Raw genomic sequence first — 27,807 nt, 5'->3', positions numbered from 1 at the left:
TAAATTTGCTGGATTGTCGAGATATGATGATGATGATGACGATAAAAATGCCCAGAGAAAATGCCCCAGTTACCCTAGTATAACACTTGCTTCGACTGGATTTACGAATTTTCAGGTAATAAAATGCTTATTAAAGTAAATGGTTTGAACCCGGGAGTATCGTTAAATGTTTGCAAATGTCGATCGTCCAGGTTGGTATAGTCCTGAGAAGGACTGTATTTGTTTTTATTGACTGACGTTTCGACAACCTTAGCGGTAGTCATCTTCAGAGTCAAAATATTGTCAAAAATGTTTATTACCTGAAAATTCGATACTCCCGGGTATCAAACCATTTACTTTACTGTCGATTTCAGTTTACTTTTCAAATGGCGGTTGCCAAGTTTCTTTCTAATGTTGCCAGTTACATTTCCAAATATGGAATATTCGATATGAACTTGTCAACTTGAGTTGACAAGTTGTGTACTTGAGTAATGAAGTTATGAACTAAAGTTGCGAAGTACTAGCAAACGCGAAAGGTCTTTGTACCCTGTAGACATTTGGCAATGAATCCGTTCAGTAAGCAAGGAAAGCTTTAGCAATTCTAATCCATTTGACGGCCCTCTAAGGGGCTGATTACATGGAGCATTTTCAACCCTGGGTTGAACTGAGCCCTTTTAAGTGAGTTGAAATTTATTGCAATTATATGGAAATCTTGTCCCCGGGGATGGAAATTACCAGGTAAACGTGCAAAATTTAAATATATAAAACATGGCTGCCGAAAATCACAAAAACATAACATTTCAAGTTATTCAATGTGGAATCTTAATAGCGCTGATAATACAGTGCTGTGGTATGGCTATTGCATACAGAATGATGCAGCAGAAGAGGTTAAGGATACTTGATGCATATTTTCAAGCAAAAACCAAGAAACTGATGAGAAAGAGAAGGCATCTAATGCTTCGTCGGCTTTGCCGAAAACCAAGAAGCACCTGGGTAGTATTTGGTAGGACCGATCAGTGGTGGAGGAATCTAATTAGTGAGAATGCTTTATCCATTTCATGGAAAAAAAATTTGAGAATGAGCAAAGAAAACTTTTACCGTTTGGTTGCTGAACTAGATCCTGTAATTGGTCCTAAACCAAATTCACCCAACTACAGGCTGCTTAGCTCAAGCAAGAAGGTGGCTGTAACGTTATACTACCTTAAGGACACTGGCTCTTTGTGGATGACTGCTAATACTTTTGGCATTCATCAGTGTACAGCCTCTAAAGTCATTAAGGAAGTGTGTTCTGCTATCAACAAATTATTAGGGCCCAAATACATTTTCTTGCCAAAGAATGAGAATGAAATGAGGAAAAAAGCTTCTGAATTTGAATTAAAATTTGGTATGGTGCAAGCCTTTGGACTGATTGATGGTACTCACATTCCAATCAAATGCCCACCAGAAAATTCTCAAGATTTTTTTAATTACAAACAGTATTTTTCTCTCAATGTCCAAGCTGTTTGTGACAGTAAGGGTTACTTTATGGATGTAGAGTGTAGGTGGCCTGGATCAGTGCATGATGCAAAAGTGTTTGCAAATTCATCTGTTTGTAAAAGGCTTAACAGGAGACAGTTACCAATCTCCTACCTCACACTTTTACCAGGTCATGATCCAGTTCCAAATTATCTTATAGGGGATCCAGCATACCCCTTAACACAATTTTGTCTAAAGGAGTACCAAACATGCACAGACAATGCCCAGATAATATTTAATAGTATGCTCAGATCAGCAAGAAATCAAATTGAATGTGCTTTTGGCAGACTCAAAGCTCGTTGGGGTTTCCTCAACCGAAAAGTGGACATAAAGTTTGATTTAGTTCCAACAGTCATATACAGTTGTTTTGTATTGCATAATTTCTGCGAACAAAATGGTGACTTCTTACTAAATGAAAAGGAAATTTACTTGCAGGTGATACAACATGTACAAGATGAAGATACTACACCAAATGTGCCTGATCAAATATATTCATGTAACAACTTAGATGGTGAAACTGTTCATTCACTACTAACAGATTACATTACCCATAACTTGCCTTATAACTATTATTAACATAACTTACAGGCTACTTGCTACTATTAAAAACTATTGAATATCATACATTTATGTTTCAAAAACAATGCTGTTTTATTGTTGTGAGAATCAGGTTGTGGAATACACTGCAAACAACCAAATATTAACTATTGGAAAAGTATTTAACTTTTTAAAATACATAATTTGCATGCATCTTTACAGAAAGGCAATATTCACTGTTGTTAAAGAGTTTCATAAGTAAAACAGTTTTATGCATTTTGATTGTCATTGTCAATTTTCCGGGAGCAATGATCTTCAAAATCGAATTGGCAAGTACCATAATTATTGTGGAATGTTGCATTAGGCATGTGACCATGAACATGGTAAGGATTAGGACTATAGGGCATGCCTTGTAGATGGTTGTTTTGCTGTGCACATACCTGAGTCATCATTTGCATTGATTGGGCAACTTGGGCAATAGATTGACTCATTTGCTGCATTGCTGTGGCAAAGGTTACATCAGACTTCTTTATTGCATCAGTCATGTCTCCTGAATTGTGCATCTTCTTTGGCCTCCTTTAACAGGAGCTGGTCACGCTGGGCAGCACTTAACTGTCGTTCAAGATGCTTTCTTTTGTTGTCAATTAATCTTGGAACCATTGCCATTGCCTTCCGTTTTCTTGTACCACTGTCCAGGTCCAAACAGTCGTCTAATGAAACATCATTGTTCTCATCATTCAGGCTTTCTGATGGGGAAAGAGAAGTAGGAAAATTACATCATCCTGCTCTTTTGCATTGGTGGCATTAACTTCCTCGGTGAAAGTTCCACATTTCAATGGCTCTGTCGCCGGAGAACCTCCCCATATCTTCACCAGTTCATCATAAAATTGTAACACAATTTTTCCGCTACCACTGCGACGTCCACTAGTTACAGCAACAGAGAAGTTATGTCGAATTTCTTTCAGTTTTTCATGGACACGCTGATATCCTTTCTTTACAAGTTTTTTATCATGATCTTGCGCAACTCGTAGGGTTTTTTTCTCTTTTTTTTGCTCCTCACTAAGGACATCATCTTTCAAGCCAAATATTGGATGAGTTGTAACAGATGGCGGACCAAACTGGGTCGGGTCATCAGCATATATTTTCGCCATTTCCACGCGTATTGCTTCGTATAATCGGACTTTATCAGCATAGAAATCCAAGTTTTGAAACTCCATTTGGCTTTTATAGTTGGCCAAACAGCGTATCAAGTTCTCCATTTTGTCATCCTTGTCCCAACGAAATCTTCTTTCGCGATAAGTGCTTGTATTTACAAGTTCTTCCTTATTTTCCAGATCCTCGTGTATCGTCTCCTCCATTTTGCTAAGGACAACAATCAGACTACGCATGCTCAAATATCTCGGCCCTGGGTTGAAAACAATTACATGGCGTAACTTTCAACCCAGTGCTGAGTTCAACACTGGGTTGAAATTTCAACTCGATTTGCAGAAACAGGGTTGAAATTTCAGCCCCGGGGTTGAACTCAGCACTGGGTTGAAAATTTGCCATATAATCGCACGTTTGGTATAACAAATGTTTCGTATTAAGACTGGGCTGAAATTTCAACTCACTTAAAAGGGTTCAGTTCAACCCAGGGTTGAAAATGCTCCATGTAATCAGCCCCTAAGAGTGTTATAATGCGATACGCCGTTTACATTATGTAATAAATTTACAGTAAATGTGACACTAGAAGAGTATCGTTGGATTTTAAATGCAGGAGTCCCTGCATACTGTGCCCTCGACGTCTGTTGCCACTCGTAACAACTACAGGCGACTCATCAAAGAAATGCATACGGTTGCAATCATCAATGAAATATTTGCTACGTGAGCTTCTAACTTCTCCATAACATCCGGCCGTTCTGCTTCTCGAGGAATTTGACTTATTATCTTGTAAGAGTAACCAATATCTTTATTCAAAATTCTACTAATGGATGACCTAGACGAGTATGTTTGCTGGAAGGCAAACTTTGTTATTTTCTAGGTGTTGCTGAATCTCTTTAGCGTAAATAGATGGTTTATTAATTTTTAGATATTCAGTGTATGCAATAACGTCATCTGTACGCGTGGTTCGAACATCACGTTCGCTCTGGCGAGGTGCAATAGAACCAGTGTCTACCCATAGATCTATTATATTTGATATAGTCTTATACGGTAGATTTAGTTGTTTCAAAATGTTTGTCAAACGCTCGTTATTTAACCACATTTCAAGTGTTTCATTTGTTACTTCTATTGGTAAAGCTTTTCCTTGCTTACTGAACGGATTCATTGTCAAATGTCTACATGGTACAAAGACCTTTCGCGTTTGCCAGTACTTCGCAACTTTAGTTCACAACTTCAGTACTCAAATACACAACTTCTGTACTCAAGTTCACAACTTCAGTACTCAAGTACACAACTTGTCAACTCAATTTGACAAGTTCATATCGAATATTCCATATTTGGAGATGTAACTGGCAACATTAGAAAGTAACTTGGCAACCGCCATTTGAAAAGTTAACTGAAATCGACAATAAAATGTTTATCGTTTGATTTCTGTCGTTGTCGTTGTTAATTTTTATTCCTCATTCCGGTTTATTTCTCATAAGTAGCGTAGCCACCATTCAGTTATTATAGAACTCAATGGTAGCCACTAGCCAGAAGGACGTTCCGCTACGCAAATAATTTTGTGTTCACTTTTCGTGATAACCAAACCATTTCTAAAAAAATGAATTATAGTAATCTTTCGTAATTAATATCGCGGAAGCAAATCAAATCCGGAGGCTGGCTGCGTTACTGTTTCGCATCGATTATAGTTTTGAAGGTGGAATCACGTTAACTTGCATGTTGTGTAATGGCTCGTATTATGGATATAACCATAAGAAAAGCTGCTAGGCAACCTGTTGGCTAGAGAATTGCGAAATTTGTATGTCGGAGTCAATAGTTGTTTTGTTCTGATTATTGTGGTGAATGGGTACTTCAAAAGAAATAGGATGGTTTTACTTTTACTTCTAGACAGATTAAGACCTCTGTGAGTGACGCTTATTAATTTATATTTATATTCATTCAGTATATCCGCTCCAATTGAGTGTCTTTCAGTGGGTTCCTGCATTATTTAATCTGTTAGAAATACACAATATTTATAAAAATATTGAAATAGGAGACATTTTCCGTGTAAGTTTGGGAGAAATGAGAAATTGCGTGGCAAGCGCAAGCACAAAGTGCAAGTGTTTCCAAGCAATTTCGAGTTTATCCCAAATATTAAAAAAACTCTGTGAATACGGGACTGAACTGTTAGTTCAAGTTTTAATTTGTTGATAAAAATATACATCACGTAATTTAACGTGCACTTATTTGTGTACGACTTTAATTTCACGATTTTGTTGAAGCGATCTATATTTTGCTTTAAATTTGTTGTTCACTTGTTCCTAAATTATCTTACCTTTGAGACGTGAAGAAGCTTAACTTGCTTCCTTGCAGACATATGCAATTCATATTCTAATTTATACTTGGAAATCGACATTTTTCCTGTCACGAAAGTCAGATGGGATATTTAAGTTGATACATTGCTAGTATTGTTTGCTTTTGTTTGGTACTTAGTAGAGCAGTATATAGATGCCAGAAACACAATGTCTTCGTAGAATTTCATAAGCACAATGGACAGAATATTTTAAAACAGCTAGATAGATATAGTTCTGACAAGTAAACTAACACAAAGAGCGTTTAAGTTGCGTCTAGTGCCTAGTTTGTAATCAAGTACCGTGAAAGCGCTTTTTTGTGTTGCATTAACATTTTTGATGGTGTAGCTACTTTAAACTCTCGCCTTTTAACGTCTGACACTCAACTATTTTGAATCTCGACGTAGTAATTTCGACTATCGTGCATCGCCTAATCTAGATACACCTGATTGATTCCATTTAAAGTAGAAACTAATTATTGAAGTCAACTCGTTTATTATCAGTTTTTTACATGAAAAATTTGTGTGAAACTGAATACAAAAAGTTCATCTAAAACACAGTCTGAGTTCATTTTTCATTCACACCCAACGCAATGGAAGAATAAGTACTGCTATTGACGTAAAAGGAAAGCTCTACTTTTGTTTCGCGAAACTGAAGCTCCGGATCGAAATTCTGGCCACATTTGGCACTTAGAATTTATTCCTTTCGCTAGAATTTATTCTCCATGATCTTCTAGCTTGGTTCTCCGCAGGATTTACGGTTAGGGTTAGAGTTACTGAGTTACGTTAGGTTTACAGACTAGCTCAGTTTGGTTTGGCGAATTGATCCTAGACAACACTCTGGTTTTTTTTCAGGGAAATTTTCTCATGTTAAATGTTTATTCTAGTAAGAACTCCACAAGATCGCAAACTGTGAGTTTTTAGCCTGGGGTGCCTGCAAGAGGAGCAAAGAGGAGGCAACTACCTCTCAATATTTCCCATACTAAGGTATTTATTTAAGTTATTTGGAAATATAAGTGACATCAGACAATGCGTAATATTTGTAAGTGACATTTTGTTTTGCCCTCACAAAATAAAATCCTGCCAGCGCCATTGCTTCTAGCGCAGATAATCACGATCAAACCGCCTTTATTTTATTGTCAATCACATAAAACTGCATTTTTAGCAGATGCCAATGATTTCATCGTTAATCTGTCAAAAGCTGTCAAAAGCTGTCAAAAGAATGAATAATGCAGGCAAAACATTTGTGTGGACAGTTGTTGTCGTGGTGTTTCTCCTCTTTGTGAGCTATACGCTAAAGCCGCAAAATCCACGTGTTCCTCTGAAGTTTGCTGTTTCTACGAATAATTTGGAGAAGGATCTAAAACATCAACATGAGAATCTAAAACATCAATATGGGAATCTAAAACATCAATATGAGGATCTAAATCATCAACATGAGAATCTAAAACATCAACATGAGGACCTAACTCATCAAAATGGGGATCTAAAACATCAACATGAGGATCTAAATCATCAACATGAGAATCTAAAACATCAACATGAGGAACTAACACGTCAAAATGAGGATCTAAAACATCAACATGAGGATCTAAAACATCAACACGAGGATTTAAAACATCAATATGAGGATTTAAAACATCAAAATGAGGATCTAAAGCATCAGAATTTTGTTTCTGTCGCGAAAGAAAATGAAACTCCCTTTGGTGTGGTTAAAAATTCGTTACCAGGGAAGCTTGTTGACAGAAAATCATCGTTTTTCGTAAATAAGGGTAGCATTGAAAATAATCGTCCGTCTATTTCACTTTTTTTGAGAATGTCTGGTAAAAGACAAGACCACAAAGAAAGATTTTACTGCAATATGTTGAAGACGATTCCTCTTTTCTGGCCAGGATGGCTGGGTAAAATGGTTCTTGTACTTGATAAAGAATCAAAGAAGGATCACGCTTTTGGTGAATCACTATTGAATCAAACAAAAGAACATTTCCCTCATCAAGCTTTTAAAATTGACTACGAGCGACTACCCAAAGATCCTATGGTTTTAACTTTTCCTGATCAGATAAAATCATCTGGTTATAATCGTCAGTTATGGAGCAGTTTTTTCATAGATCTGTACACCGATGACGAGGTGATAGCATGGTTGGATAGTGATTCGCCATTCGTTCTCCCAGTTACCATGTCAACTATAACGCCAAATGGTAAAGTAAGAGTCTTTGGCACTGAATGTACAATGCAAATGGACTGGGTGCAATCGTGGTCAAAAAGCACAAAGATGGCTCTAGGATTCCCACAGGTGGCTGATTTTATGACATATTTTCCTGTGTACATCTACCGTGACACGTTTACACACTGCCGAGAGCACATATTGAAAAAATTCAAGACAGATAACTTTGAAGAAGCCTTTAAAAAATTTTATCACACAGGCACCGGTTATATCTCTCCTGTATCTGTTGTCATCAGCTACGCGTGGTTCTTTGAGAAAGATCGCTACGACTGGAATATAAAAATGTGTAACAATTTGGATGAGTACAACGAACGTTTGCCTGAAGGCCACAAAGTTTTACAGAATGACATAATTAATGAAAATAAACTATTAACTCAGCCTCAAACTGCCTACCATGGACCGTTGAATGCCCAAGACTACTATGCAAAACTTATTCCAATTTCTTACTGTTTATCAATAATTGAAGCCGGCAGGAGTGAAGACATGTGTAAAAAATATTCACGATCGGATCTCAATCGTTTATTTAATCTATTCAAATCAGATATGCACAGCATAAAAGAAAGGTTAAATATTCCCCATCCATGTATTGGAAATCACACTCAGTATTGCTTAAGTATCTTAGAACGTCACATCAAGAAAGTTGGTGTTGAAATCAAAGAAAACATACGAAGGATGACATGGGATGACGTCACAACAGTTGATTCTATAGCCCGCAAAACAGGTGTAAACTGTCCGCCACAACCACTCTAATTCAATTATTATATCTCTGGTGATAAAGCCATGTTAGTCAAATGTCTGAGCTAGGCTGTGAAAAATAAGCTAATATTTTTATTTGGAAAATTTAACTAATTAGTAGGTGAATTTGCAAGAGTTCACCTAAAAAAATCCAATTTCAAACGATTGCCCTTGGCATTGTCCTAAAACAGGCTATCTTGAAAACATAATTCCATGAACATTGTCCGCTACAAGAAAATTCGATGATTTTTGAAGATGAACCAAAATTAGCGAGTCTTTAAATGTGGGGTTTTTTTGTAAAAAGGGAAAAAGACCAAACATCTATTCCTAATTTAGAATGTCGAAAATGGAGTTTTGAATCTAAATATTTCAAGTACTAAATGACAGGCAACATTTTTAATACAAGTATACAACTAAGGGAAAATTAGTTTCTCTTTCTTTTAGTTTTTGTGTGTATAACGTCCTTGCTCCGTTCCTGTTCGATTGAGGAGCCAACTCCAGTATTTATGCTTCTTATTTGATAATTTAGCTAAAGACCAATGAATTCATATTATAAATCAATGATCCAAACATTGGCATCGACCAATCAGAGCACGCTAAAATTAAGTGTGCTATCGACGGCCTTGGCTCCAGTTTCCAGATGAATAGCACAGCATACACGGTTAAATCCTCCCCTCCCTCTTATTATAGAGGTATCCACGCCAATAGTGCGTCACATAAACTTTTTTATAGCTCTTTCAATAATTGAAATCTGGGAATTTCCTGTTTTTATCCTGGCAACTCATTACATTATCTGTCAATTTTTTTTCCAAGAAAGTTTTCCGAGCATTTTTCCTGCCAAAGGCCAAAGGTTTATATTTCCTTTTGTCAGGAAATTTCCTGGCAAGTGGAAGCCTTGTACAACATTCTGCACGTCAGTGACGTCAATACTTTATCTGGGAAATTTGGAGTTTCTTTTACCTCTATAATGCCCAGTGAACTAAATTGATTTAAAGCTACGTCAGTCAATATTTTGATGCTAGTGGCACCCAGTCTTCCACGCAATGTAAGCACATGGCCAATACTAGCGAATGAAAAAATAACTTGTACGAAGTACGAAGCTCCGAAAACACAATTTTTTGAGAATTAAAGTTTTGTAAAGGAAGTCATAGCCAACCATAACTAGAAGGCATTTTGCTAGAGCTGTTTGTTTTCGTATGTCTGTAGTGACAAAAAGTTAAAAGTAAAACGTTTTTGTTCCAAACTAGCAACTATACTTACAAGCCTCATATAACATAAAAAATGAAAAAAAATTGTAAACAAACATCAGTTTTGGAAATTTTTTTACCCAAAACTATTATTATTAGTTCGACGTACAAATTTAGAGAAAAATACAATTTTTTTAGTACGAACTTACTTGAGATTTTGTTTCAAAAGATGAATTAAATTACACCCATCACATGTTAGATGAATTTATGCACCAGCAAAGGAAATCCTCCCAAAGCGTTTCACTTTATAAGTATCTAATAATTTTTGGCCTTTCATAACTACAGTTAATTTAGCTTTACGAAAAACATTAATACATGCTACCTTACTGCGAACATCATTTTTTAAAAAAACTAATGTTTTCTGTAAATAGGTTTACATATAAATCCCGAAACATTCCAAGGAGAAACTCATGTAAATTATTGGATACGTCCAATTGAATTCTTTCGAAATAAATTATAACTTGGTGCAATGTTTCAGATGTGTATAAAATGAACGATGTCATTGTTTTTCACCATTTCTACCGTTGATATTTTCCATTTCAAAATACGTATTCAATAAAAGCATCATAATTGACTGAATAAAGATCAAGCCCCATCACCTTTAATGCCACAATACTTTCTACGTTTATTCTTTAAACAAAATCAGAAAAAGACTTCGGTAAATTAAGGGGCTGTTTACATGATCCCGGCTAACCGGGATTCAGTGAGGCGTAAAATCATTTCGATGCATTGAGAAGAGTCGAAACTTCAAGCGTAAAAATTACAACTGTTTGTTAAGCGCCGCAAGTAATGCCTGTTGTAATTCTCAAATTAGGCCAAATTTGTTGTTCGATTTCTAATGTTATGTTTGTAGTTATTAAATGAGAATATTGTTAAAGTGCTGAAGAACATTCATCTGACGATAAGTATTAAATCTTTTCCATTTGCCAAAATCATTTAACGCTTGGCTGAATCCCGGCTACCCGAGATCATGTAAACAGCCCCTAAAAACATCTTTCTTTAACAAATCTCGCGTAACATGTAGCTTCGCGCGTGTGATACACGTAAATTGACATCCAGACACGCGTGTGTGGAGGTCAAATTTGGCTTTTATGTAACAGTAGCTTTCCATCTATCCAGTGAACTCTACAACAACTGGAAGGCTAACTTGGACGCCATCTTCGAAGCCTGCATGATCACCGCCATTGAGGGTACGGAGGCGAAATACATCACTACGAAATTGCCCGATTTTTTGCCAAAATAAGTGGTCTTCGAGCCAGCTTAATGTCTAAAAACCTTAAACAGTGTTTGGACTTTAATATAAAACAAGTGTGAACGACATTTGTACATGTTTAAGCTTCTTTTTAGAAGGATGAAAAGCGAGCTTTGTTTTGGCACGTGAAAGCATGCCTTATAACTTGAATACAAAACTGACACCCCTCGTTTTTTTCAATAAAAGGATGTAAAACATACTTGTCTATCCTTATAATTTTGTTTGAATCTTTGAAAATGAAGCTGTCAGGGCAAAAAACGCTGTTTTTCGGTAATTTTTGTGTTTCCGAGCAAAATTAGCTCGCCCCAGTCCTTTTTGAAAGTTCAGAGCGTAAACAAAAAGAAAAACACTTTGCAAAATATTTCAAAAAGTTAGCAAAAAAATATTTTGAGTTCGTTTTAAAAAAACTGTTATGCCATATTATCGTGTTATTATTAATTGCACCATTAAGGAGTCAAAAGGGACAATACCCACTTAAAAAAAAAGACCAAAACACAATTGACACTCCATATTCATAACTTTTGAAACACTTAAGTAAAAATTGTAATGTAATACAAGTATGAAAAAGATTATTAGTCTAATATTATAGAATCATCATATATTGTCACAAATATGGCCAAACATTTTAAACACACATTCTAAAGTTTAATATATTACATATACATTTATTATCATCTGTATTACAAGAAAAAACTAATTTTACAATCAATATGATATACTATAAAATTTTGATACATGATATAGCTTTCCTTGCTTTATAATCATTTTAAAACCCTGGTTCAAACCACTGAGGATGAGGGTTGCTTTTTGGCATTGATGTAGAGCAGGTTATATTAGCAATACTTGTCATAGTGTACACTTGGCTATTTATTTATAAGCATGAACTTGCTTATAAAATGCTCAGTACTCAAATATGGATGCATGTCTAATCTTCCACAAGTTCTTAAGAAGTGGGAGAAGGAAATGACAAGAACCAACAATCACCCACAATTCAAAATTTCAAATCATCACTTTCACACATTACAAAAAGAGCATGTGAATATCTTACAAAGCAAGTCTAACTTTAAAAGCAATAAAATTGTTATGAAACATGTTATGTTAAGTGGATTGTGTGTAGTGTATTTTGCACAGCATTCAAAGATACAGACTACCTGTTATCAGTTTTATCTTAAATTTTTGGTCTTTCGACGACAAATAAGAAATTCATATTTCGAAGCAAGTTCTCACTTTTATGTTTTATATAATACAGCGTTACGTATACAAAACATGTCTTGGAACGTCCACAATGCATCTTAAGACATTAATAACCAAATTTTGCTTACGGTTTTGAAAAAAAATAAAACATTTAGACTAGCATTGTATTTCCAAGTTAGCAGTTTTTTTGAAATTGAATGAAGATATGATCTTCGCACTTTGCTGCACAATTTAAGCAATTGTCTCATGAACCTGAAAAATTCAGCAAAGTGCGAAGATCATATCTTCATTCAAATCAATTTCAAAAAAAACACAGCACTGCAAATAACAATCTTAGCAGTTTTTGCAAAACAATCCGTCACGCAAATAAAACAGTCCACGCGAGATACACGCGAAGCGGCAAATCAGCTTCTAAGTGGCTTCAGACAAGACAAGACTAGGCTTGTGTATATTGAGTTAGCCTTCCAGTTGTTGTAGAGTTCATTGCATCTATCATAGTCAGTGAACTCTACAAGTAGTATTAGAGTTCATTGATCATAGTCCAGTGATAATGCTTGCAGAAATAGTCAAATATCTTTTGTTTCGACAAGAAATTGACGTGTTGCTACTGAGTTTTTTTGGTTGAACATACAGTCGTCTTTAATCCGATAACATCTTTTGGTGAGTATGCAATAATTTTGACAAAACACAAACGTCCAACAAGAAATTGATATGCGATTCCATCAAGTTAACTGTTTACAGGTTACAACGTGTCGTTTGTTGTGTTACTTGTGTAACATTGTTCAATAAATGTGTAGTGGTGTAGTTAGCCAGCATATTTAGTCTTGCTAGAGCCTTATTTTTTGGGGGGGAGGTGGGTGTATACTCATATATTCAGTTATGCCCTCCGGATGTCTTACGAAAATTTGTCAATTTTTTCGAGTTGGCTGCTTCAATTTAGACAAATGAATATTTTAATACGGAATTAATATGCATTGAATTGATTATATCATGTTTGATGATCTTTGCCTCGGTAACAATTTGCAGCTGGCTATGGCCCTGGCTATGTCAACTTTTCAGTGCTCACTTAAATTGAAAACATTGAAAAGAAATGTGATTTCGAAATGAACAACATTAATGTTTTGAATTATACATATCAGGGCTAAAACTTGTAGGCTGGCTATGGCAGTGTATATGTGATATATATGGTGGCCCAGGACTGCCAAACCGAATGCAATTTGATTACATTTCTAATCTTTTAAAAGTAAAATGATATGAAATTTAAAGTAAAACAATTTCCATATGATATCACGGTTCTAAGCGATGTTGCTAGTTGGGTTGCCACTGAATTAACCTAATTGTATTTTTTATTTTTGCCACTTTCTGTTGATATGATAATTTGCTGGGAAATATAGGGTAGGTCAAAATAAATAATTTGGAGCTCATTTTAAATTCAAAATACTTTTTAGCAACCATGTTCATTGAAAATTTCTTAATAATATTTAAGCCTAAAACACCTGAATTAGGATAAGGTCTAAAGTATTTTAAGATGGAATCCTGCCCTTTTTTATATTTAATACTCTAGTTAGCTAATAACAGTGTTGGTAAATATAGACTATCATGACAAACTTACATAAAATAGATAATCTTCAAGAGTTATCTATTTTCATTATATATAAATGCTCTAGATAGCTCAAACATGTTGTTAGTGATGAATTTGCAAATTTTTAAAAACCAGCTCAATTGTGTGGAACCATCTAGTGGAACTGATAAGTTTTACAGTTATCTATAAATGTTTGGAATTATTAAGTGTAACATAAGGTTTTAGAGTTTGGATTGAGTTCATTATGTATTCAAAAAGCAACAATTGGAAATTATATCAGACATTGTTTACAATAACTTTTTGGCATTACAATCAGCTGTATCCTGTTTTGTAGTACTGATCCTAATTACATTTCCTTATTGAATTGCAAAATTTCTTTTTATAAATTGCAAAATTTCCTTTTGAATTTTCTGGGATGCCAGCTGACTCAGATAATATGTTAGTTTATGGTAATACTCTTTGATCCAAGTTTGTTTGTGTCAATACTTATTTGTTATTTGTCTAATTGTCCGGGCCATAGCGAGAACATTAATTGGTGGGAGTGTAGAGGAAGGTGAATATGCACTTATTCAGTTGTGCCTGACTGATTTCTTTTCCAAGCCAATCCACTTTCAAAAGAACTCTGTCAAACACAATTGAATGTATCAATATACACCCCACCCCACCCCTGAAAAAAATAACAATCCATCTCCCTAAAGTAAATGGTTTGAACCCGGGAGTATCGTTATATGTTTGTAAATGATGATCGTCCAGGTTAATAAAGTCCTGAGAAGTCTTTGAATATGTTTGAACTTGGAAAAGATGATTGTGTTTTGTCGGTGTATAAGATGTGCTTTAGGGGCCGTTCACATGGTCTCAAATACTAGGGTTTACCAACCGCCCGAGACACCTTGACAGTGTGCGAATTAGTTGAGGAAAAACGATGTGCAATTTTTTCGACAAAAATGGTTCTTTAGAGGCATAATCAAATCGTTATTTGGTTAATTATTACACAGCGCTAATTGCTAAATTAATACTTTTAAACGTGCACAAGTCCATATGATTTACGACAGTGTTTTACTTTACAACCGCCGATCCAGTTACAAATGTATTTGAGAAATTTTTTGCGCATGTTATTCTCTCCTTTTTTGTGCAAACTTTACAGCGCAATAAATTCACCACTTGGCCATCATCCTAGTACTCAAGCGGAGTCAGCATTTAATGTTTCCATCCATTTTTTTACTGTATTAACTTTTCTGGTAGCTACAACCTTTCGACAAAGATATCAAGAAAGACAAAAGTGAAAAGAGAATGGCTGATGAAGGTTGCCAGTTTGGCTTAATATTTTGAGCCAAATTTGGCTTCTTTTTTCTCACGTTAGGCTTAATTAAAATCAAAATTCCCTTTGGTTTATTTTTCAAATTGGGCATATTTAAGTTTTTTTTTGTCTTCTTTTAAGAATCAAAATGAAAATGTTTCCTGATTTTATTGAAAATACTCAAAATAGCTATGATGTCAAAAACAGTACGTAACGCTGTACAAAACGACGCAAATGCAAAAATTGGCAATAATGTATAACAACCTTATTGTCATAAGCATATATGCACCATGTATGTTGACTCTTGACAGACTTCCCAGTCTCAAAGGGACAACGTCTTTCAATTTGATGACATTGTGTCAAAATGGCCTAAGATTTTAATGTCCCGCAGCGCACTCGTTAATAAAGTAAAGATCTGTACAGATTAAGCTTGAAAACTTTTTTCAATTTATGTGGCAGTAATCAATAAAGACGTTTTTTGCATATCGTTTGAAAAAGTGATGTGCAATTGTTTACATTCTAGCCAAAACGATGTGCAAATTTTACATTGCACACCGTTAATTCGCACACTGCACCCTGTGAGGGCTAAGTTACTATAATTTTCATATTGGGTTAGTAGCGAGCGATTACATGATGGATACTTTTGAACAGGGTAACCCTACTGCTAGGGTTACTCTACTTAGAAAAGATGGTGTCCTTACTAGGCGAGACAAGTTTTTTGTCATATAAACACTTTGGCCCTGGCAATAGGTTAGCACTATTTTCCACCCAGCAAACCGCCCTTTACTTTACACAATCGGAAATAAATTTAAGATGGCGGCTAATGGGAAAGAACCAAAAGCTAAAAGGAAACCATGCATGCACTGGTGCTAGGTCGTTTTGAGATGGCGAGTAATTTTATATTTTTATAATACAGTTTTTAATATCAACATATGAAAATATTTACAGATAAATGTTACAGTTTAAATTTTCATGCAACCACCTTAAGTTATAAACTTATAATCCAGGCTGGAAAATATGTCGTTTTTCGACGATTGTGTAAAATATTATATAAAATATTATATTGTGTAAAATATTAGATTGTGTAAAATATTATATTGTGTAAAATATTATATTTCAAAGTAAAGGGCGGTTTGCTGGGTGGAAAATAGTGCTAACCGTGAACTGAATGCAAACTGAACCGTCGAATGTAAAGTGAACTGGGAACGAGTTGAAAAAAGCGTGTGCAGGTTAGAATAACCCGAGATCATATAAACGGCCCCTTAGTCCATCTTTTTTGCTGAAAATTTTGCGAGTGCAATGAACTGATTTCATAAATCATTGATAGCAGTCAACTATTTTTTTATACAATTATGCCTAGTGATGTTTTTGATTTCCTGCAATCTGATTGGCTGTTCAAAGAGAAAACAAAATGTATGCGGATGGTAGTTATCATAGCGAGAGTGAATTTTAGCTACTATTCAGACGAAATGAACCTCCTAGAAAACAACCCAATCTCAGTCTCCACAAGCCTTATCGATGATTTTATTCTTTAGTTTCGATGCTGCTATGTCGGAGGGCAAATACAAAGAATTAGTTAATACTGCTATTGTGAACTCCGGCTGGCGTGGGCAAACCTTGTTTTTTATGGCCCCTGTGGTTGATTGAAACCCAAGAATTCTATATTTTTTTGTATCTGTCCTCCAACATGGCGGCATCGAAGCTCAAGAATTTATATTTCGTTTTTTTTGTAGGAGATAAAGGCCTGAATAAAAACATTTGATTTGTAATAATGAAAGTTGGTTTTAAGGCTTTGCTCATCGTGGTTAGCTGTTTGGGCATATTATATTTGTACATTTTACTAAAATTAAAGACATTGGCATTTATTAATTCCGCAAGTTTGTATTTAAATTCTAATAGATTTACTTATGCAAAGAACAATATCCTACATAGATATCCTTCAGTTTCACTTTTCATGAGATTGTCAGGTAAAAGACAAGAGCACAAAAAAAGATTTTACTGCAATATGTTGAAGACGATTCCTCTTTTCTGGCCAGGATGGCTGGGTAAAATGGTTCTCATACTTGATAAAGAATCAAAGAAGGATCACGCCTTTGGTGAAACACTATTGAATCAAACAAAAGAACATTTCCCTCATCAAGCTTTTAAAATTGACTACGAGCGACTACCCAAAGATCCTAAGGTTTTAACCTTTCCTGGCCAGAAAAAATCCTCTGGTTATAATCGTCAGTTATGGAGCAGCTTTTTCATAGATCTGTACACCGATGACGAGGTGATAGCTTGGTTGGATAGTGATTCGCCATTCGTTCTCCCAGTTACCATGTCAACTATAACGCCACATGGTAAAGTACGAGTCCTTGGCACTGAATGTACAATGCCAATAGGCTGGGTGCAATCGTGGGCAAAAAGCACAGAGATGGCTATAGGTTTCCCACAGGTGGCTGATTTTATGACATATTTTCCTGTGTACATCTACCGTGACACGTTTACACACTGCCGAGAGCACATATTGAAAAAATTCAAGACAGATAACTTTGAAGAAGCCTTTAAAAAATTTCATCACACAGGCACCGGTTATATCTCTCCTGTATCTGTTATCTTCAGCTACGCGTGGTTCTTTGAGAAAGATCGCTACGACTGGAATATAAAAATGTGTAACAATTTGGATGAGTACAACAAACGTTTGCCCGAAGGCCACAAAATTTTACAGAATGACATAATTAATGAAAATAAACTATTAACTCAGCCTCAAACTGCCTACCATGGACCGTTGAATGCCCAAGACTACTATGCAAAACTTATTCCAATTTCTTACTGTTTATCAATAAGTGAAGCCGGCAGGAGTGAAGACATGTGTAAAAAATATTCACGATCGGATCTCAATCGCTTATTTAATCTATTCAAATCAGATATGCACAGCATAAAAGAAAGGTTAAATATTCCCCATCCATGTATTGGAAATCACACTCAGTATTGCTTAAGTATCTTAGAACGTCATATCAAGAAAGTTAGTGTTGAAATCAAAGAAAACAAACGAAGAATGACATGGGATGACGTCACAACAGTTGATTCTATAGCCCGCAAAACAGGTGTAAACTGTACGCCACAACCACTCTAGTTCATGTTATATCTCTGGTGATAAAGCCATGTTTGTCCAAGCAAAGCTCTCATCAGAATTAAAATTGTTCAACTCTCATAGAGATCTTACTTGGTCTTGCAGCTACTTTTCTCTATTTCTTATAATTTTTCTTAGGCGTTTACAAGCACCTGTTTACAAGCAATGTTAATTTATTATGATCACAACAACGAAGCAATTTTTTGCGAGATACTTTGCTAGGAAAATTTGATCTAGAATAATGAAATGAACGTATTTGATTTTTATAGATGAACCAAAATTAGCAACTTTTTAATGTTCAAATGTTTTCTCGTTTTCAAAAAGGGAAAAAATTATAAAAAATCTAACCACAAATTAGAATGTATTCCAAAAAATCATTTCAAGATCATGCATTGTTAAAATAGATAATTTTCAAACAAATTTGTTTTCATTTCCCTGATTTGCACACGTAGAAAATGTAACTTTGAATCTAAATATTACAATAATTGATATTCAACATTTTTAAATCAACTAAAGGAAAATAAAAACTTATGCATCTTTTTGTTCTTGTGTGTATATTTCCAGCTCTATCATATCAAAAATCTTCGTTCGAGCAACCCACACTAGCCTTTGCGCTTTCGTATTTAATAGTCCAACACAAGATCACAGAAGCAATAGCCAAAGCTAAGGCCACGCATTTTATTTTCTCATCCTGTAATTAGTTTTTACGCTTTTCCAAATACTCTAACTCCAAGATCCTAGAAGAAAAAAGCTCAATTGAAAACAACTCTAATGACCGCAGAGCCTATTCAAAAGTTGTAAGGGGATAGCTTGAGAACGTACTCTATAGACCTTTGACTGCATGTCGCAACTTATTGCGAGCATTAAAGACCAGCTTATTGCAGTGAAATAAATAGCCATTGTAGTAATAGAAACATAGAGAAAGGATTTTATTGACACTTTTTGCTACGCGCGACATCTTCGGAATAATTCGTTGGGTTTACATTAATATAAATGACAGTGCAATTGACGAAGTGTTTTCATTGAGATCAGATTTAAGAGTTGAAATAGGTGTGCAAGCTTTCGCGAACTAGGAACAGGAAGATAGTATGGCAAAATTATCAGGAGAGGAGTTATGTCTGTCTTGTTACAGTATTTGTATAGATACTGGACAGCGTTTGCATTTGTGGGATGCTGAATTTTATCCAATAAATTGCTTAGCCACGAATTTAAAGGTTTTCATGCATTCTTTATTGCTTCAAGTCGTCGTTGTAATTCCTCTTTTTCTCTGATTAATTCTTTTGTTTTTCTTTCGTTTCTTTTCACTCTGTTTTCAAATGCCTGCATTAGAGGTCCACACATGACTTCGATGACATGACAAAGTGATTTTGTAAAAACTGCAAGACACAAGAAAAATTTTATTTGGCAAAGCAAAAATGCTCATCATAAGACCTTGCAACATCTTGGAAAAAACACCTAACCATTGGCTACTAATGGGGGCTGGTTTACAATCCAGAGTCGCAATCGACGCTTGATGATTTCGCATAACAAAAATTTTTAATTACATGTTAGTAAATGTAGATCGTCCAGGTTGGTATACTCCTGAGAAGGACTTTTTTTGTTGTTGTTATTGTTGTTGTCGGAACGTCAGTCAACAACAACAAAAACAGTCCTTCTCAGGAGTATACCAACCAGGACGATCTACATTTACTAACATGTAACGATACTCCATTTACTTTAAAAATTTTTTTGTATTGAATTACCTATTAATCGGAAGAGCGTTAGACACATAATTTAAATACTTTTGAAAGGGTTTCATGCTCTACTCTATAGCTAAATCTTATAGATATTTACCTGCTCCGTTGTGAACTGTCGTCAGAAGATCGTTCTTTTCCATTAAATTACTAAAAAATTCCAAGAAAAAGCTTGTTACTCATGTGTCAAAATACGGCGTAGACATTGTTTTCCCTTTCTTAATCACCTGACCGCCTTTTGATACACTTCTTCTTCTTCCTACAATTACATAAATACATTGCAGAAATTTCTTGATATTGTGCTATTTTGGCAAAAAAAATATAAAAAATGCTCGCAAGGTCAAGCACCTAAAATGTTACTAAAAAGATGTAAAAGGATTCTAAGTTGGATCTACGAAATGTTTTGTTTTTACCACACGAAAAAGTGCAATGTGCTTTTGCTGGATTCCTAACTACTATCGCAAACGTTTTTCTAAATTATATCAAGTTAATGGGTTTGTCCTATTTTAGATTCTATAGCTACATCTCAAAAAATACATTTAAATACGTTTTGGTTTTCCAAATATTTACATTAACTTCACGTTACATTCACGTTACGCAGTGAAGGAAAGATCACAAAAATTGTAGATTTATAGGTTTTTGATACGCATGATTCCAAGTATTTAACTTTAAATTAACTTTGTACATTTTTAGTAATCGATACAATTAATTTCTCTTCAGGTTTGTTTATTAATTATGTTCTATATTTATTATTCCCAAACAGACGTTTCAATTTTCTGACTAACAACCCAAAAGCTGTGCATCATGAAATTTAATTCATTAAAATAAAGTTTAATCCATGCGTAACAATTAAAGGTGTACTCAAACTCGACCTGTCCCAAAATGTCCGGCAGTTGTTCCAGTGCCACAAGACAAGCGTCACTGATGCATTCGCTCGGTGTAATCTCCACCGGCACTTCAACTCTTTCAAGTCTGAATTCACAAATTATAAAGTTAAACCACACAGAAAGGCGTATGATAAATTTAAGTCATAAACTCACTCATTGGGATTAATGCCGGGTTTCGATTGAAAACACGTCATAACCAGTTGCCCAGTCTAAAACAGTTTTTTAATAAACAGCATTAATGACAACGATGATAAATTTCCCAAGTTTACAAGTTCACATCAACGTTTGCTCAATAGGCAAGACTTAAATCTAAAGGCATTGGTATGCACGGAAACGAATATCTTCAGATAAATCGAAAATGTCGCACACAATCCACAAAAGAATGTAGTCTGACATGTATCCTTCTCATACTAATCACTCTCCACATAAAAATAAAGCAAAGTTGCCGAGCAAAGTCATACTCAACTTTGGCATCTTTAATTCTTTCTTAGTTTACACTTCTGGGGTCGGTTGCACGAAGCCTGGATAGCGTTATCCACTGGATAGCAATATTTTCTGAACGTTCATAAAACCTCTTATAGGAGAAAAGTATACGATTTGAGCTGCGCAATCACTGAAATAAAATATTGTTTCGAGGATTACAAAATTTCTTTGTCGTAAGAAAAATATAAACACCTTTTTTAGAAGTTTAAAAGTTTTGCTATCCAATGGATAACGCTATCCAGGCTTTATGCAACCGGCCCCTGCCTTCAAATTCAACTTACCGAGGTGGCACTATCATCGTTGAAACATGAGAAAATCAATCCAACAAATCCTGGATCCATCATCTGGTACATGGCCTGTGTCTGTACGTCTTTATAGAAAAAACATATTTGCTATAACAATAGTCTATAACACATGTTCATTTCTATCCTGGAAATGCATCTGATACATTGCCTCAATGCATGATTTTGGTGTAAACATCAACGGAGGAGTGAGAAATTTGAAGGGAGGTGCGTGGAGGTCTGATTGTTTGCCTTCTCGGGGAATCTATGGCTCAGCGTCAGTTGCACGTCAATCGGGTAAGGGCACTATGCGTATTCATATATTCAGCTATACATGGCTTATTTTTTAAAAAAACAATGTAACTTTCAAAAGAAACCAGCCTGGCATGGCAGAACATACGAATATGGTCCCCCTCCAATAACAATTAACGTTTGATCAATGCCAGTGAACACAAATACTTAACACGTGATTAAGAGCTTTAACAAGTATAGTATTAAATATTAATATATACAGCACACACAATATCGTCTATTACAAAATAGCCCCTGAAAAACAAGGTCTATATGATTGGTTGAATTCTCAAATTCTCATGATTAAAATGACAGATTACGGAGATGTCTTAATTTTAATGTACTTAAGAATTTAGATTTGAATTTGTGGTGTGCTTTTGGCAATGAATAGGATGATTATGTATTTTAGGGGAGAAGATTTGATTTTAAGGGAAGGTGCAAAACCTGTATGTACATAAGAGGAAGTGCAAAGCAATTTGAGGGGAGGTGCACACCTTGCCTCAAAATCGAGCCATGTTGGCCCATGTATGTGCATTTAAGTAAAACAAACATACTTGTTACTTATGATAGTTCTATAAAACACATATTCATTTCAACCTTCTACATGCACCTTCATAGATGTACATCAAACAAAAACCATTCTTTGCATGAATAGTGAACAAAATCAACATCAAAAAAATGCAATCACTTTACCAACATGGGATGGCCAGACAGTTATGTGTGGATGTGAATGATACCATCCCAGAATCCTCATCGGTCGTTTCCTTTTAGTTAATTTACCCAATTTCTGCACTCCACATTAAGGTTGAACATAATACACATGGCTAACTTTAAAAAACCCAGTAGAAACCAATGTGAGAGGATTTATGCAAATTATTCAAACAACTTTTCATTAAATTAATAACAACAAGTGTGCTTTAAAATAGCAACTTATAATACAAGTCAGATACTTGTCAAAAAAATCATAAATTAATGTTCAAAAAGGAAACATAAGAAAATGCTGCACACAGAAGAAAATTCATTTTGACCTTCATTAGCAACAATTCAATATACGTTATTTTTTACGTAAGGATACTTCAGCCTGATTTGAAGCATTTGATAATTGCTCTGGTGATATTTCAACACGATCTTTTCTCTTGTCTGATCGACGTAGCATAAAGACTGTAAATATGTGACACACTGCATTCACTTCATCAACCTAGAAATATACAAAAGTTATTATTGATAATAACATGAATATTAGCACTTCAGAAAACAGAATTTAAACAGGTTCAAGCATGATAACAAAGATAAATTGTACAAACATTTGAAATCTAGCAATTTGTACAAAGCACACAACACATCTATGTAAATGAAATCTTTACATAATCTTTCATGATATATGCATGCGATCTTTAACATTGAAATATACACATTTCAATACGCAGAAGAACCGAAAGTATAGCTCTGTCTCTAACTCTGTATAGTACACTGTACACAAGCTTCGTTATTGTAAAAATGAGAAGATGGGAAAAAAGATGGTCAAAGATTACTTTAACAAACTACGGGAAGCTAGTAAAAATTTATGCGCTTTTGATAATTATATGTGACCACAAGTTAACTTTAACAGAATAAAGAAATTCGGTCTAATTGGCATTTGGCGACGTCGCGGCGATTCTTCCTCATAGAAAATTATTAACATTGGTACATTGTTACTTTCTATATTCTTCAAATGTGACGGATAGCATACCTCGCCTATAAGAAGACCCATTACTTCCTCACGGTCAGTGGATAATGCATGAGTGAGGCAAACCATGAAAGCATCAGCTTGTATTTCTACCTTTATTTCTGCCGCCATTTTGTTTAGAAAGAAAATAAATACTTCATGCAGTGTTGCCAGATGAATTTTTAATAAGTTCATGTCGGCATGTTCAGAAAGTTCACATATTATCCACCAAGGTTCATAAATCGACAAAAATTCATAATTTGCACCAAATGAATGAAATAAGCTAAATCACATGTAAATTTATAATGATGCACATTGCACATTTGCAAAATAACAAAAAAATAACAATGAAAAACAATTATTTAGTTCGATTCCGATTCGTCGCTTGAGTCAGAGCTTGAGCACAAAGAATGTCGAGTGTCACACGAAAGTATTGGTCGATGGAGAATATTCAAAACAGCCTCCTGACTCTTTCACTCCTTACTTAACTTTTAGAATACCGCAGACTGACTTTGTGTGCAAATTCTATTTCTTCCTTTAGTTTTGATTGCATTCACAGAAGAAAAAATTCTCTCCACATCAACATTGAAGAATGAATTATGCTTTGTCTGGAATCTCTAAACCAATGTATATTCAGTGTAAACAAGCTTGTCCTTTATAACTGATACGTTCATAAAAAGTTTTTAATTTTTAGTAAAAGTTCATGAAATGTTCACAAAATTCTTTTTGTTCAAAAAAATTCAAAATAAAAATCAAAAGTTCATAAATCTATGAACTTTGTTCACAATCTGGCAACACTGACTTCATGTAAAATAGCGAAACGATTAGTGGTAATGTGACCGGTGTGCTTGACCGGCAAAAGAAAAAAGGCTTTGGCGAGAAAAATGCCAGAAACCCTTCTTGGAAGGAAATTTATAGGAAGTGCAATAAATTGCCAAGATGATGACAGGAAATTCTGAGATTTTTGTTTATTGACTCATATTGAAGCTATAAAAGAATCTATGTATGTGACCATCAGTGACACGGATACCTCCGTACGGGGGGGACAGGGGGGCATTCATGCATGCTCAGCTATATTTTACGTTTCTTCAACGAATTATGACCAATAATAACATGCACATAACAAATACCACTATCTAAATTACAGAGGCAACATACTCCAGTGTGTGGCATCATTTTGTACTCTAATGAAATGTTGGATAACAAGTAAGAAATACTCTAAACTGCTGTCATTTTCATTTTTTTCATCCGGAGAACGTCAATTAGACGGTGATAATGTATATATATTTGCTTTTTTACCATCGTGTTCTTCATATAACACTTTTATAGAAACGACTACGTTCATGTCCGCGCTGAAATGAACAAAGAAATGAGAGCGTAGTAGTGACGTCAAATTTTCGTTCTTTGTAAAACCTGTATTACAATTACTAATTCATGATCATTTTTTGCTAAATGGCTATTACTTGTTAAAACATTAATTTTAGTTCAAAGATCATCAGTAATGCAGAAAGGTCTTGTGTTCTTACACATACAACGTATATACAAAGTGTTTTGCTCAAAAAAAGTGATTCGTCTTACTGCTTGTGTTCTTTTGTTGATAATCAATGCAGGTTTTGTCAAACTGTATGGTGTTTCATTGTTGTCAAGGAAGATACGAATGAATTTGAATGCTCCTTTCAAGACCGCTTATAGATCAATGTAAGTTTCATTTTTTCTACTGCTCGAAGATTGGACTGTCGGCAGTGAGATGAAATGGTGCAGAAACTTAGCCAATCCTTAATTTTTGCTCGCGTGTAATGCTTTAGTCTATCCGTCAACTAATTAAGGTTGTAGTCCAACTACATAAATTAAAAGATTACGCAAGTCAAAATACTTTTCATAATCGGTTCAACTGTTATAGACTGATAAACAGAAACGAAACAAACTTAGTAAAACACTACCCATGGACTGGGAGCTAGGTAAGCATCACATTCCAGGACCGTGCACACTGGCAATATTGAAACGAGTGAAGAACATAATTTTCTATGCTTTTTTAAAAAAGCTACATATTTTGTGTCAATGATCTGTTTCTTCTAAGAATCTCTTCTAAACACAAGAGTAAGATTTTTTTTAGATTAATCAAGGGACAACGTCAAATACTTAAATGCTTGTAAAAGTATGTTTTGATTATTTTTTAGTGAATGCACTCATGGCCATTGGTGATTCCCCACTTGACTATTTACGGCCTGCATTTGTTGAGTTTTTGTCATTTAAATGTTTCTACTGAAAGGGAGAATTATAAAATTACAAATTACAAAATTACTGCACTTAAATTAATGTATTAATACTAATATTTAACTCTTTTCCAAAACTGGTTATAAGAAAAAGCAAAAGTGATTAATTCACAACCATAATCATATTTCAATGAGTGTACTTCCACACTGCTAAGTAATTCTTATTATTCACGATACTCGACTATATAAATGAGTTAAGCTTTGCCATTAATGCACAGGGCGTTTATACATTTGTGCACAGACTTTTAGCTGTAATTTCCCTGAGATAACGAAAACTTCAACACTGTGACACAGTATTCTTGGGTTGCAATCTACGTCATAGACGCCATGTTGGATGATTTTAGCAAAAGATTTTCCTTATTTACAATGCAAATTTCATCCAACATGGCGAGCATTCCATTGTTCTCTTACTCCCAGTGGAAAGGTTGCAACCCACCAATAGGAAATACACAGTAGAGCCACTTCGCTGTACAACTGGCTGCTGTATATATTTAATAAGATTACTGGCTGCCGTAAGCCAATTCATCATTCCTATTGGTCAGAAATTATAATTGACTGGCTGCCACTATGGTAATCACATGCGCAATGAGACATGCGTGGCACAAAAAAATTCAATAGAATGGCTCTACTGTAAATTCTCTCTACTGTGACTGCATGTGATATAAACTTAACCTCATAAAATGTTCCTTTAATAGGCGAGTTGACAAAATAAGATGTGGAAAACTTCAAAAAAATATTATGTTTCTCAAAACCCATAAAACTGGAAGCAGTACTCTTACAAATATTCTAAACAGATTTGCCGAAACACATAATCGCACAATAGCTCTTCCGAAAGATGGTTTTCATCATTTCCTGTGGCCTTTACCCTTCCAGGAGGACTTTGTGCAGAACAAAAGACTGCGACCAAATATAGTATCAAATCATGCGCGATTCGAAGCCAAAGCATTCCTTGAGCTCATGCCACAAGGAACAAAGTACATAACTATTTTACGAAATCCTGTCACTCAATTTGTCTCGCTTTATAAGTTTATGAACTTTGGTGGTTTGTTAGGACTTCACATGCAAAAGAAATCAGTACCGTTAGAATACTTTCTTAACAATGCATTGCGTATAGTGAATTATTTGCAGCAACATAATCAACAACTACTCATTAACTACCCCAGCCTGCATCTACTACGTAATCCACAGTTCTTTGACTTAGGTTTCTACGAGTCACTTTTAAGTAATAAATCTTGTATAGATGATGCGATAGAAATTATTTCTAACCGTTTCCATTTGGTTCTAATCATGGAATACTTTGACGAGTCTCTGGTTCTTCTGAAGCGTAAAATGTGTTGGAAAGTGGATGATATTGTTTATTTTCAACTGAATCGACAAGTTGATTCGAGAAACCAGTCAAATCCTGCAACTCGCGACAAAATCTTACAATGGTCCAAAGCCGATCTGATGCTTTACAAGCATTTTAATGAAACTTTGTGGAAAAAAATTCGAAATGAAGGCGATAGCTTTTGGAATGACGTTTCATTACTGAGAAAAAAAAACGCTGATTTTCGTCGCATATGCCTGCAAGCAGGTCGAGTAGTCCTGGATAGACCCTATCCCGGATCAAACTCTTTCATATATGGACATGCTCTAAAGTCTGATATTCCACATGAACATATATTGTCTTGCCAAAGGATGGTGCGCTCTGAAATGACGTATTTGAACTTCTTCAAGCATCGTTTGGATAAGACATGAACAAAGCGATCAAAGAGATAGTTTGTATCATCATTTATCACGCCTCATATATGAAAGTACTCTGTAGAACATTGTAAACCCTGCATTTGATAAATTTTTTCTCTATAAAAGAACGATGTCACGAGGTTCAGTGTTGTGCATGTAACTTGATTTTCAAGACTTTAGATATGCACGAAACTATACGGTAGCCCACAAAAACAATACACGAACACAAATAGAAGTACACGAACACAAATAGAAGTAACATCATTCCACATTCTGTTTACTT

At 35.0% G+C, this 27,807-nt stretch overlaps 5 protein-coding genes across 8 annotated transcripts; 4 read left to right on the top strand and 1 right to left on the bottom strand.

Moving 5' to 3' along the window:
- Window positions 1-10: 10 nt before the first annotated feature.
- On the top strand, window positions 11-9,032 carry LOC124445552. 3 transcript variants are annotated; one of them, XM_046996272.1, is made up of 3 exons: window positions 11-115; window positions 6,395-6,490; window positions 6,669-9,032. In XM_046996272.1, the coding sequence occupies exon 3, from the start codon at window positions 6,672-6,674 to the stop codon at window positions 8,475-8,477; it is 1,806 nt and encodes a 601-aa protein (XP_046852228.1). In that variant the 5' UTR covers window positions 11-115; window positions 6,395-6,490; window positions 6,669-6,671; the 3' UTR covers window positions 8,478-9,032. The 3 variants fall into 3 exon arrangements, with proteins under 3 accessions (XP_046852228.1, XP_046852227.1, XP_046852226.1); XM_046996271.1 differs by having other exon boundaries at window positions 6,391-6,490; window positions 6,672-9,032; XM_046996270.1 differs by having other exon boundaries at window positions 6,391-6,490.
- On the top strand, window positions 748-2,070 carry LOC124447147 (putative nuclease HARBI1). Its single transcript, XM_046998036.1, has one exon. The coding sequence runs from the start codon at window positions 748-750 to the stop codon at window positions 2,068-2,070; it is 1,323 nt and encodes a 440-aa protein (XP_046853992.1).
- A 3,464-nt stretch (window positions 9,033-12,496) lies between the features above and the next one.
- Window positions 12,497-18,694, top strand: LOC124445553. 2 transcript variants are annotated; one of them, XM_046996273.1, is made up of 2 exons: window positions 12,497-12,815; window positions 16,768-18,694. In XM_046996273.1, the coding sequence occupies exon 2, from the start codon at window positions 16,806-16,808 to the stop codon at window positions 18,150-18,152; it is 1,347 nt and encodes a 448-aa protein (XP_046852229.1). In that variant the 5' UTR covers window positions 12,497-12,815; window positions 16,768-16,805; the 3' UTR covers window positions 18,153-18,694. The 2 variants fall into 2 exon arrangements, with proteins under 2 accessions (XP_046852229.1, XP_046852230.1); XM_046996274.1 differs by having other exon boundaries at window positions 16,570-18,694.
- A 360-nt stretch (window positions 18,695-19,054) lies between these two features.
- Window positions 19,055-23,687, bottom strand: LOC124445554 (lys-63-specific deubiquitinase BRCC36-like). Its single transcript, XM_046996275.1, has 9 exons — window positions 23,554-23,687; window positions 22,900-23,022; window positions 22,518-22,611; window positions 21,534-21,622; window positions 20,923-20,978; window positions 20,755-20,854; window positions 20,110-20,141; window positions 19,983-20,032; window positions 19,055-19,525 (listed from the first exon to the last, which is right to left on the bottom strand). The coding sequence occupies exons 1-9, from the start codon at window positions 23,659-23,661 to the stop codon at window positions 19,368-19,370; spliced, it is 810 nt and encodes a 269-aa protein (XP_046852231.1). The 5' UTR covers window positions 23,662-23,687; the 3' UTR covers window positions 19,055-19,367.
- Window positions 23,688-25,031: 1,344 nt separating this feature from the next.
- On the top strand, window positions 25,032-27,649 carry LOC124445556 (galactosylceramide sulfotransferase-like). The gene is made up of 3 exons (XM_046996276.1): window positions 25,032-25,227; window positions 25,430-25,487; window positions 27,043-27,649. Exons 2-3 carry the CDS (start codon window positions 25,472-25,474, stop codon window positions 27,537-27,539), a joined length of 513 nt encoding a protein of 170 aa, XP_046852232.1. The 5' UTR covers window positions 25,032-25,227; window positions 25,430-25,471; the 3' UTR covers window positions 27,540-27,649.
- Window positions 27,650-27,807: the final 158 nt, after the last annotated feature.

This window comes from Xenia sp. Carnegie-2017, unplaced genomic scaffold (assembly GCF_021976095.1).
Source record: "Xenia sp. Carnegie-2017 unplaced genomic scaffold, XeniaSp_v1 HiC_scaffold_22, whole genome shotgun sequence".
Lineage (NCBI taxonomy): Eukaryota > Metazoa > Cnidaria > Anthozoa > Malacalcyonacea > Xeniidae > Xenia > Xenia sp. Carnegie-2017.
Note: the sequence above shows the minus strand (reverse complement) of the source record. Positions and strands in the feature narration are given on the sequence as shown.

Excerpts from the sequence above, each read along its gene's own strand:
- LOC124447147 (XM_046998036.1), top strand. The coding sequence starts at position 748 with ATGGCTGCCGAAAATCACAAAAACATAACATTTCAAGTTATTCAATGT.
- LOC124445552 (XM_046996272.1), top strand. The coding sequence starts at position 6,672 with ATGCCAATGATTTCATCGTTAATCTGTCAAAAGCTGTCAAAAGCTGTC.
- LOC124445553 (XM_046996273.1), top strand. The coding sequence starts at position 16,806 with ATGAAAGTTGGTTTTAAGGCTTTGCTCATCGTGGTTAGCTGTTTGGGC.
- LOC124445554 (XM_046996275.1), bottom strand. The coding sequence starts at position 23,661 with ATGGCGGCAGAAATAAAGGTAGAAATACAAGCTGATGCTTTCATGGTT. Across the intron at positions 21,623-22,517 it reads TGTCTGGCCATCCCATGTTG|ACGTACAGACACAGGCCATG; the intron begins GTAAAGTGATTG and ends TTTTCTATAAAG. Across the intron at positions 20,855-20,922 it reads CCCGGCATTAATCCCAATGA|ACTTGAAAGAGTTGAAGTGC; the intron begins GTGAGTTTATGA and ends TTGTGAATTCAG.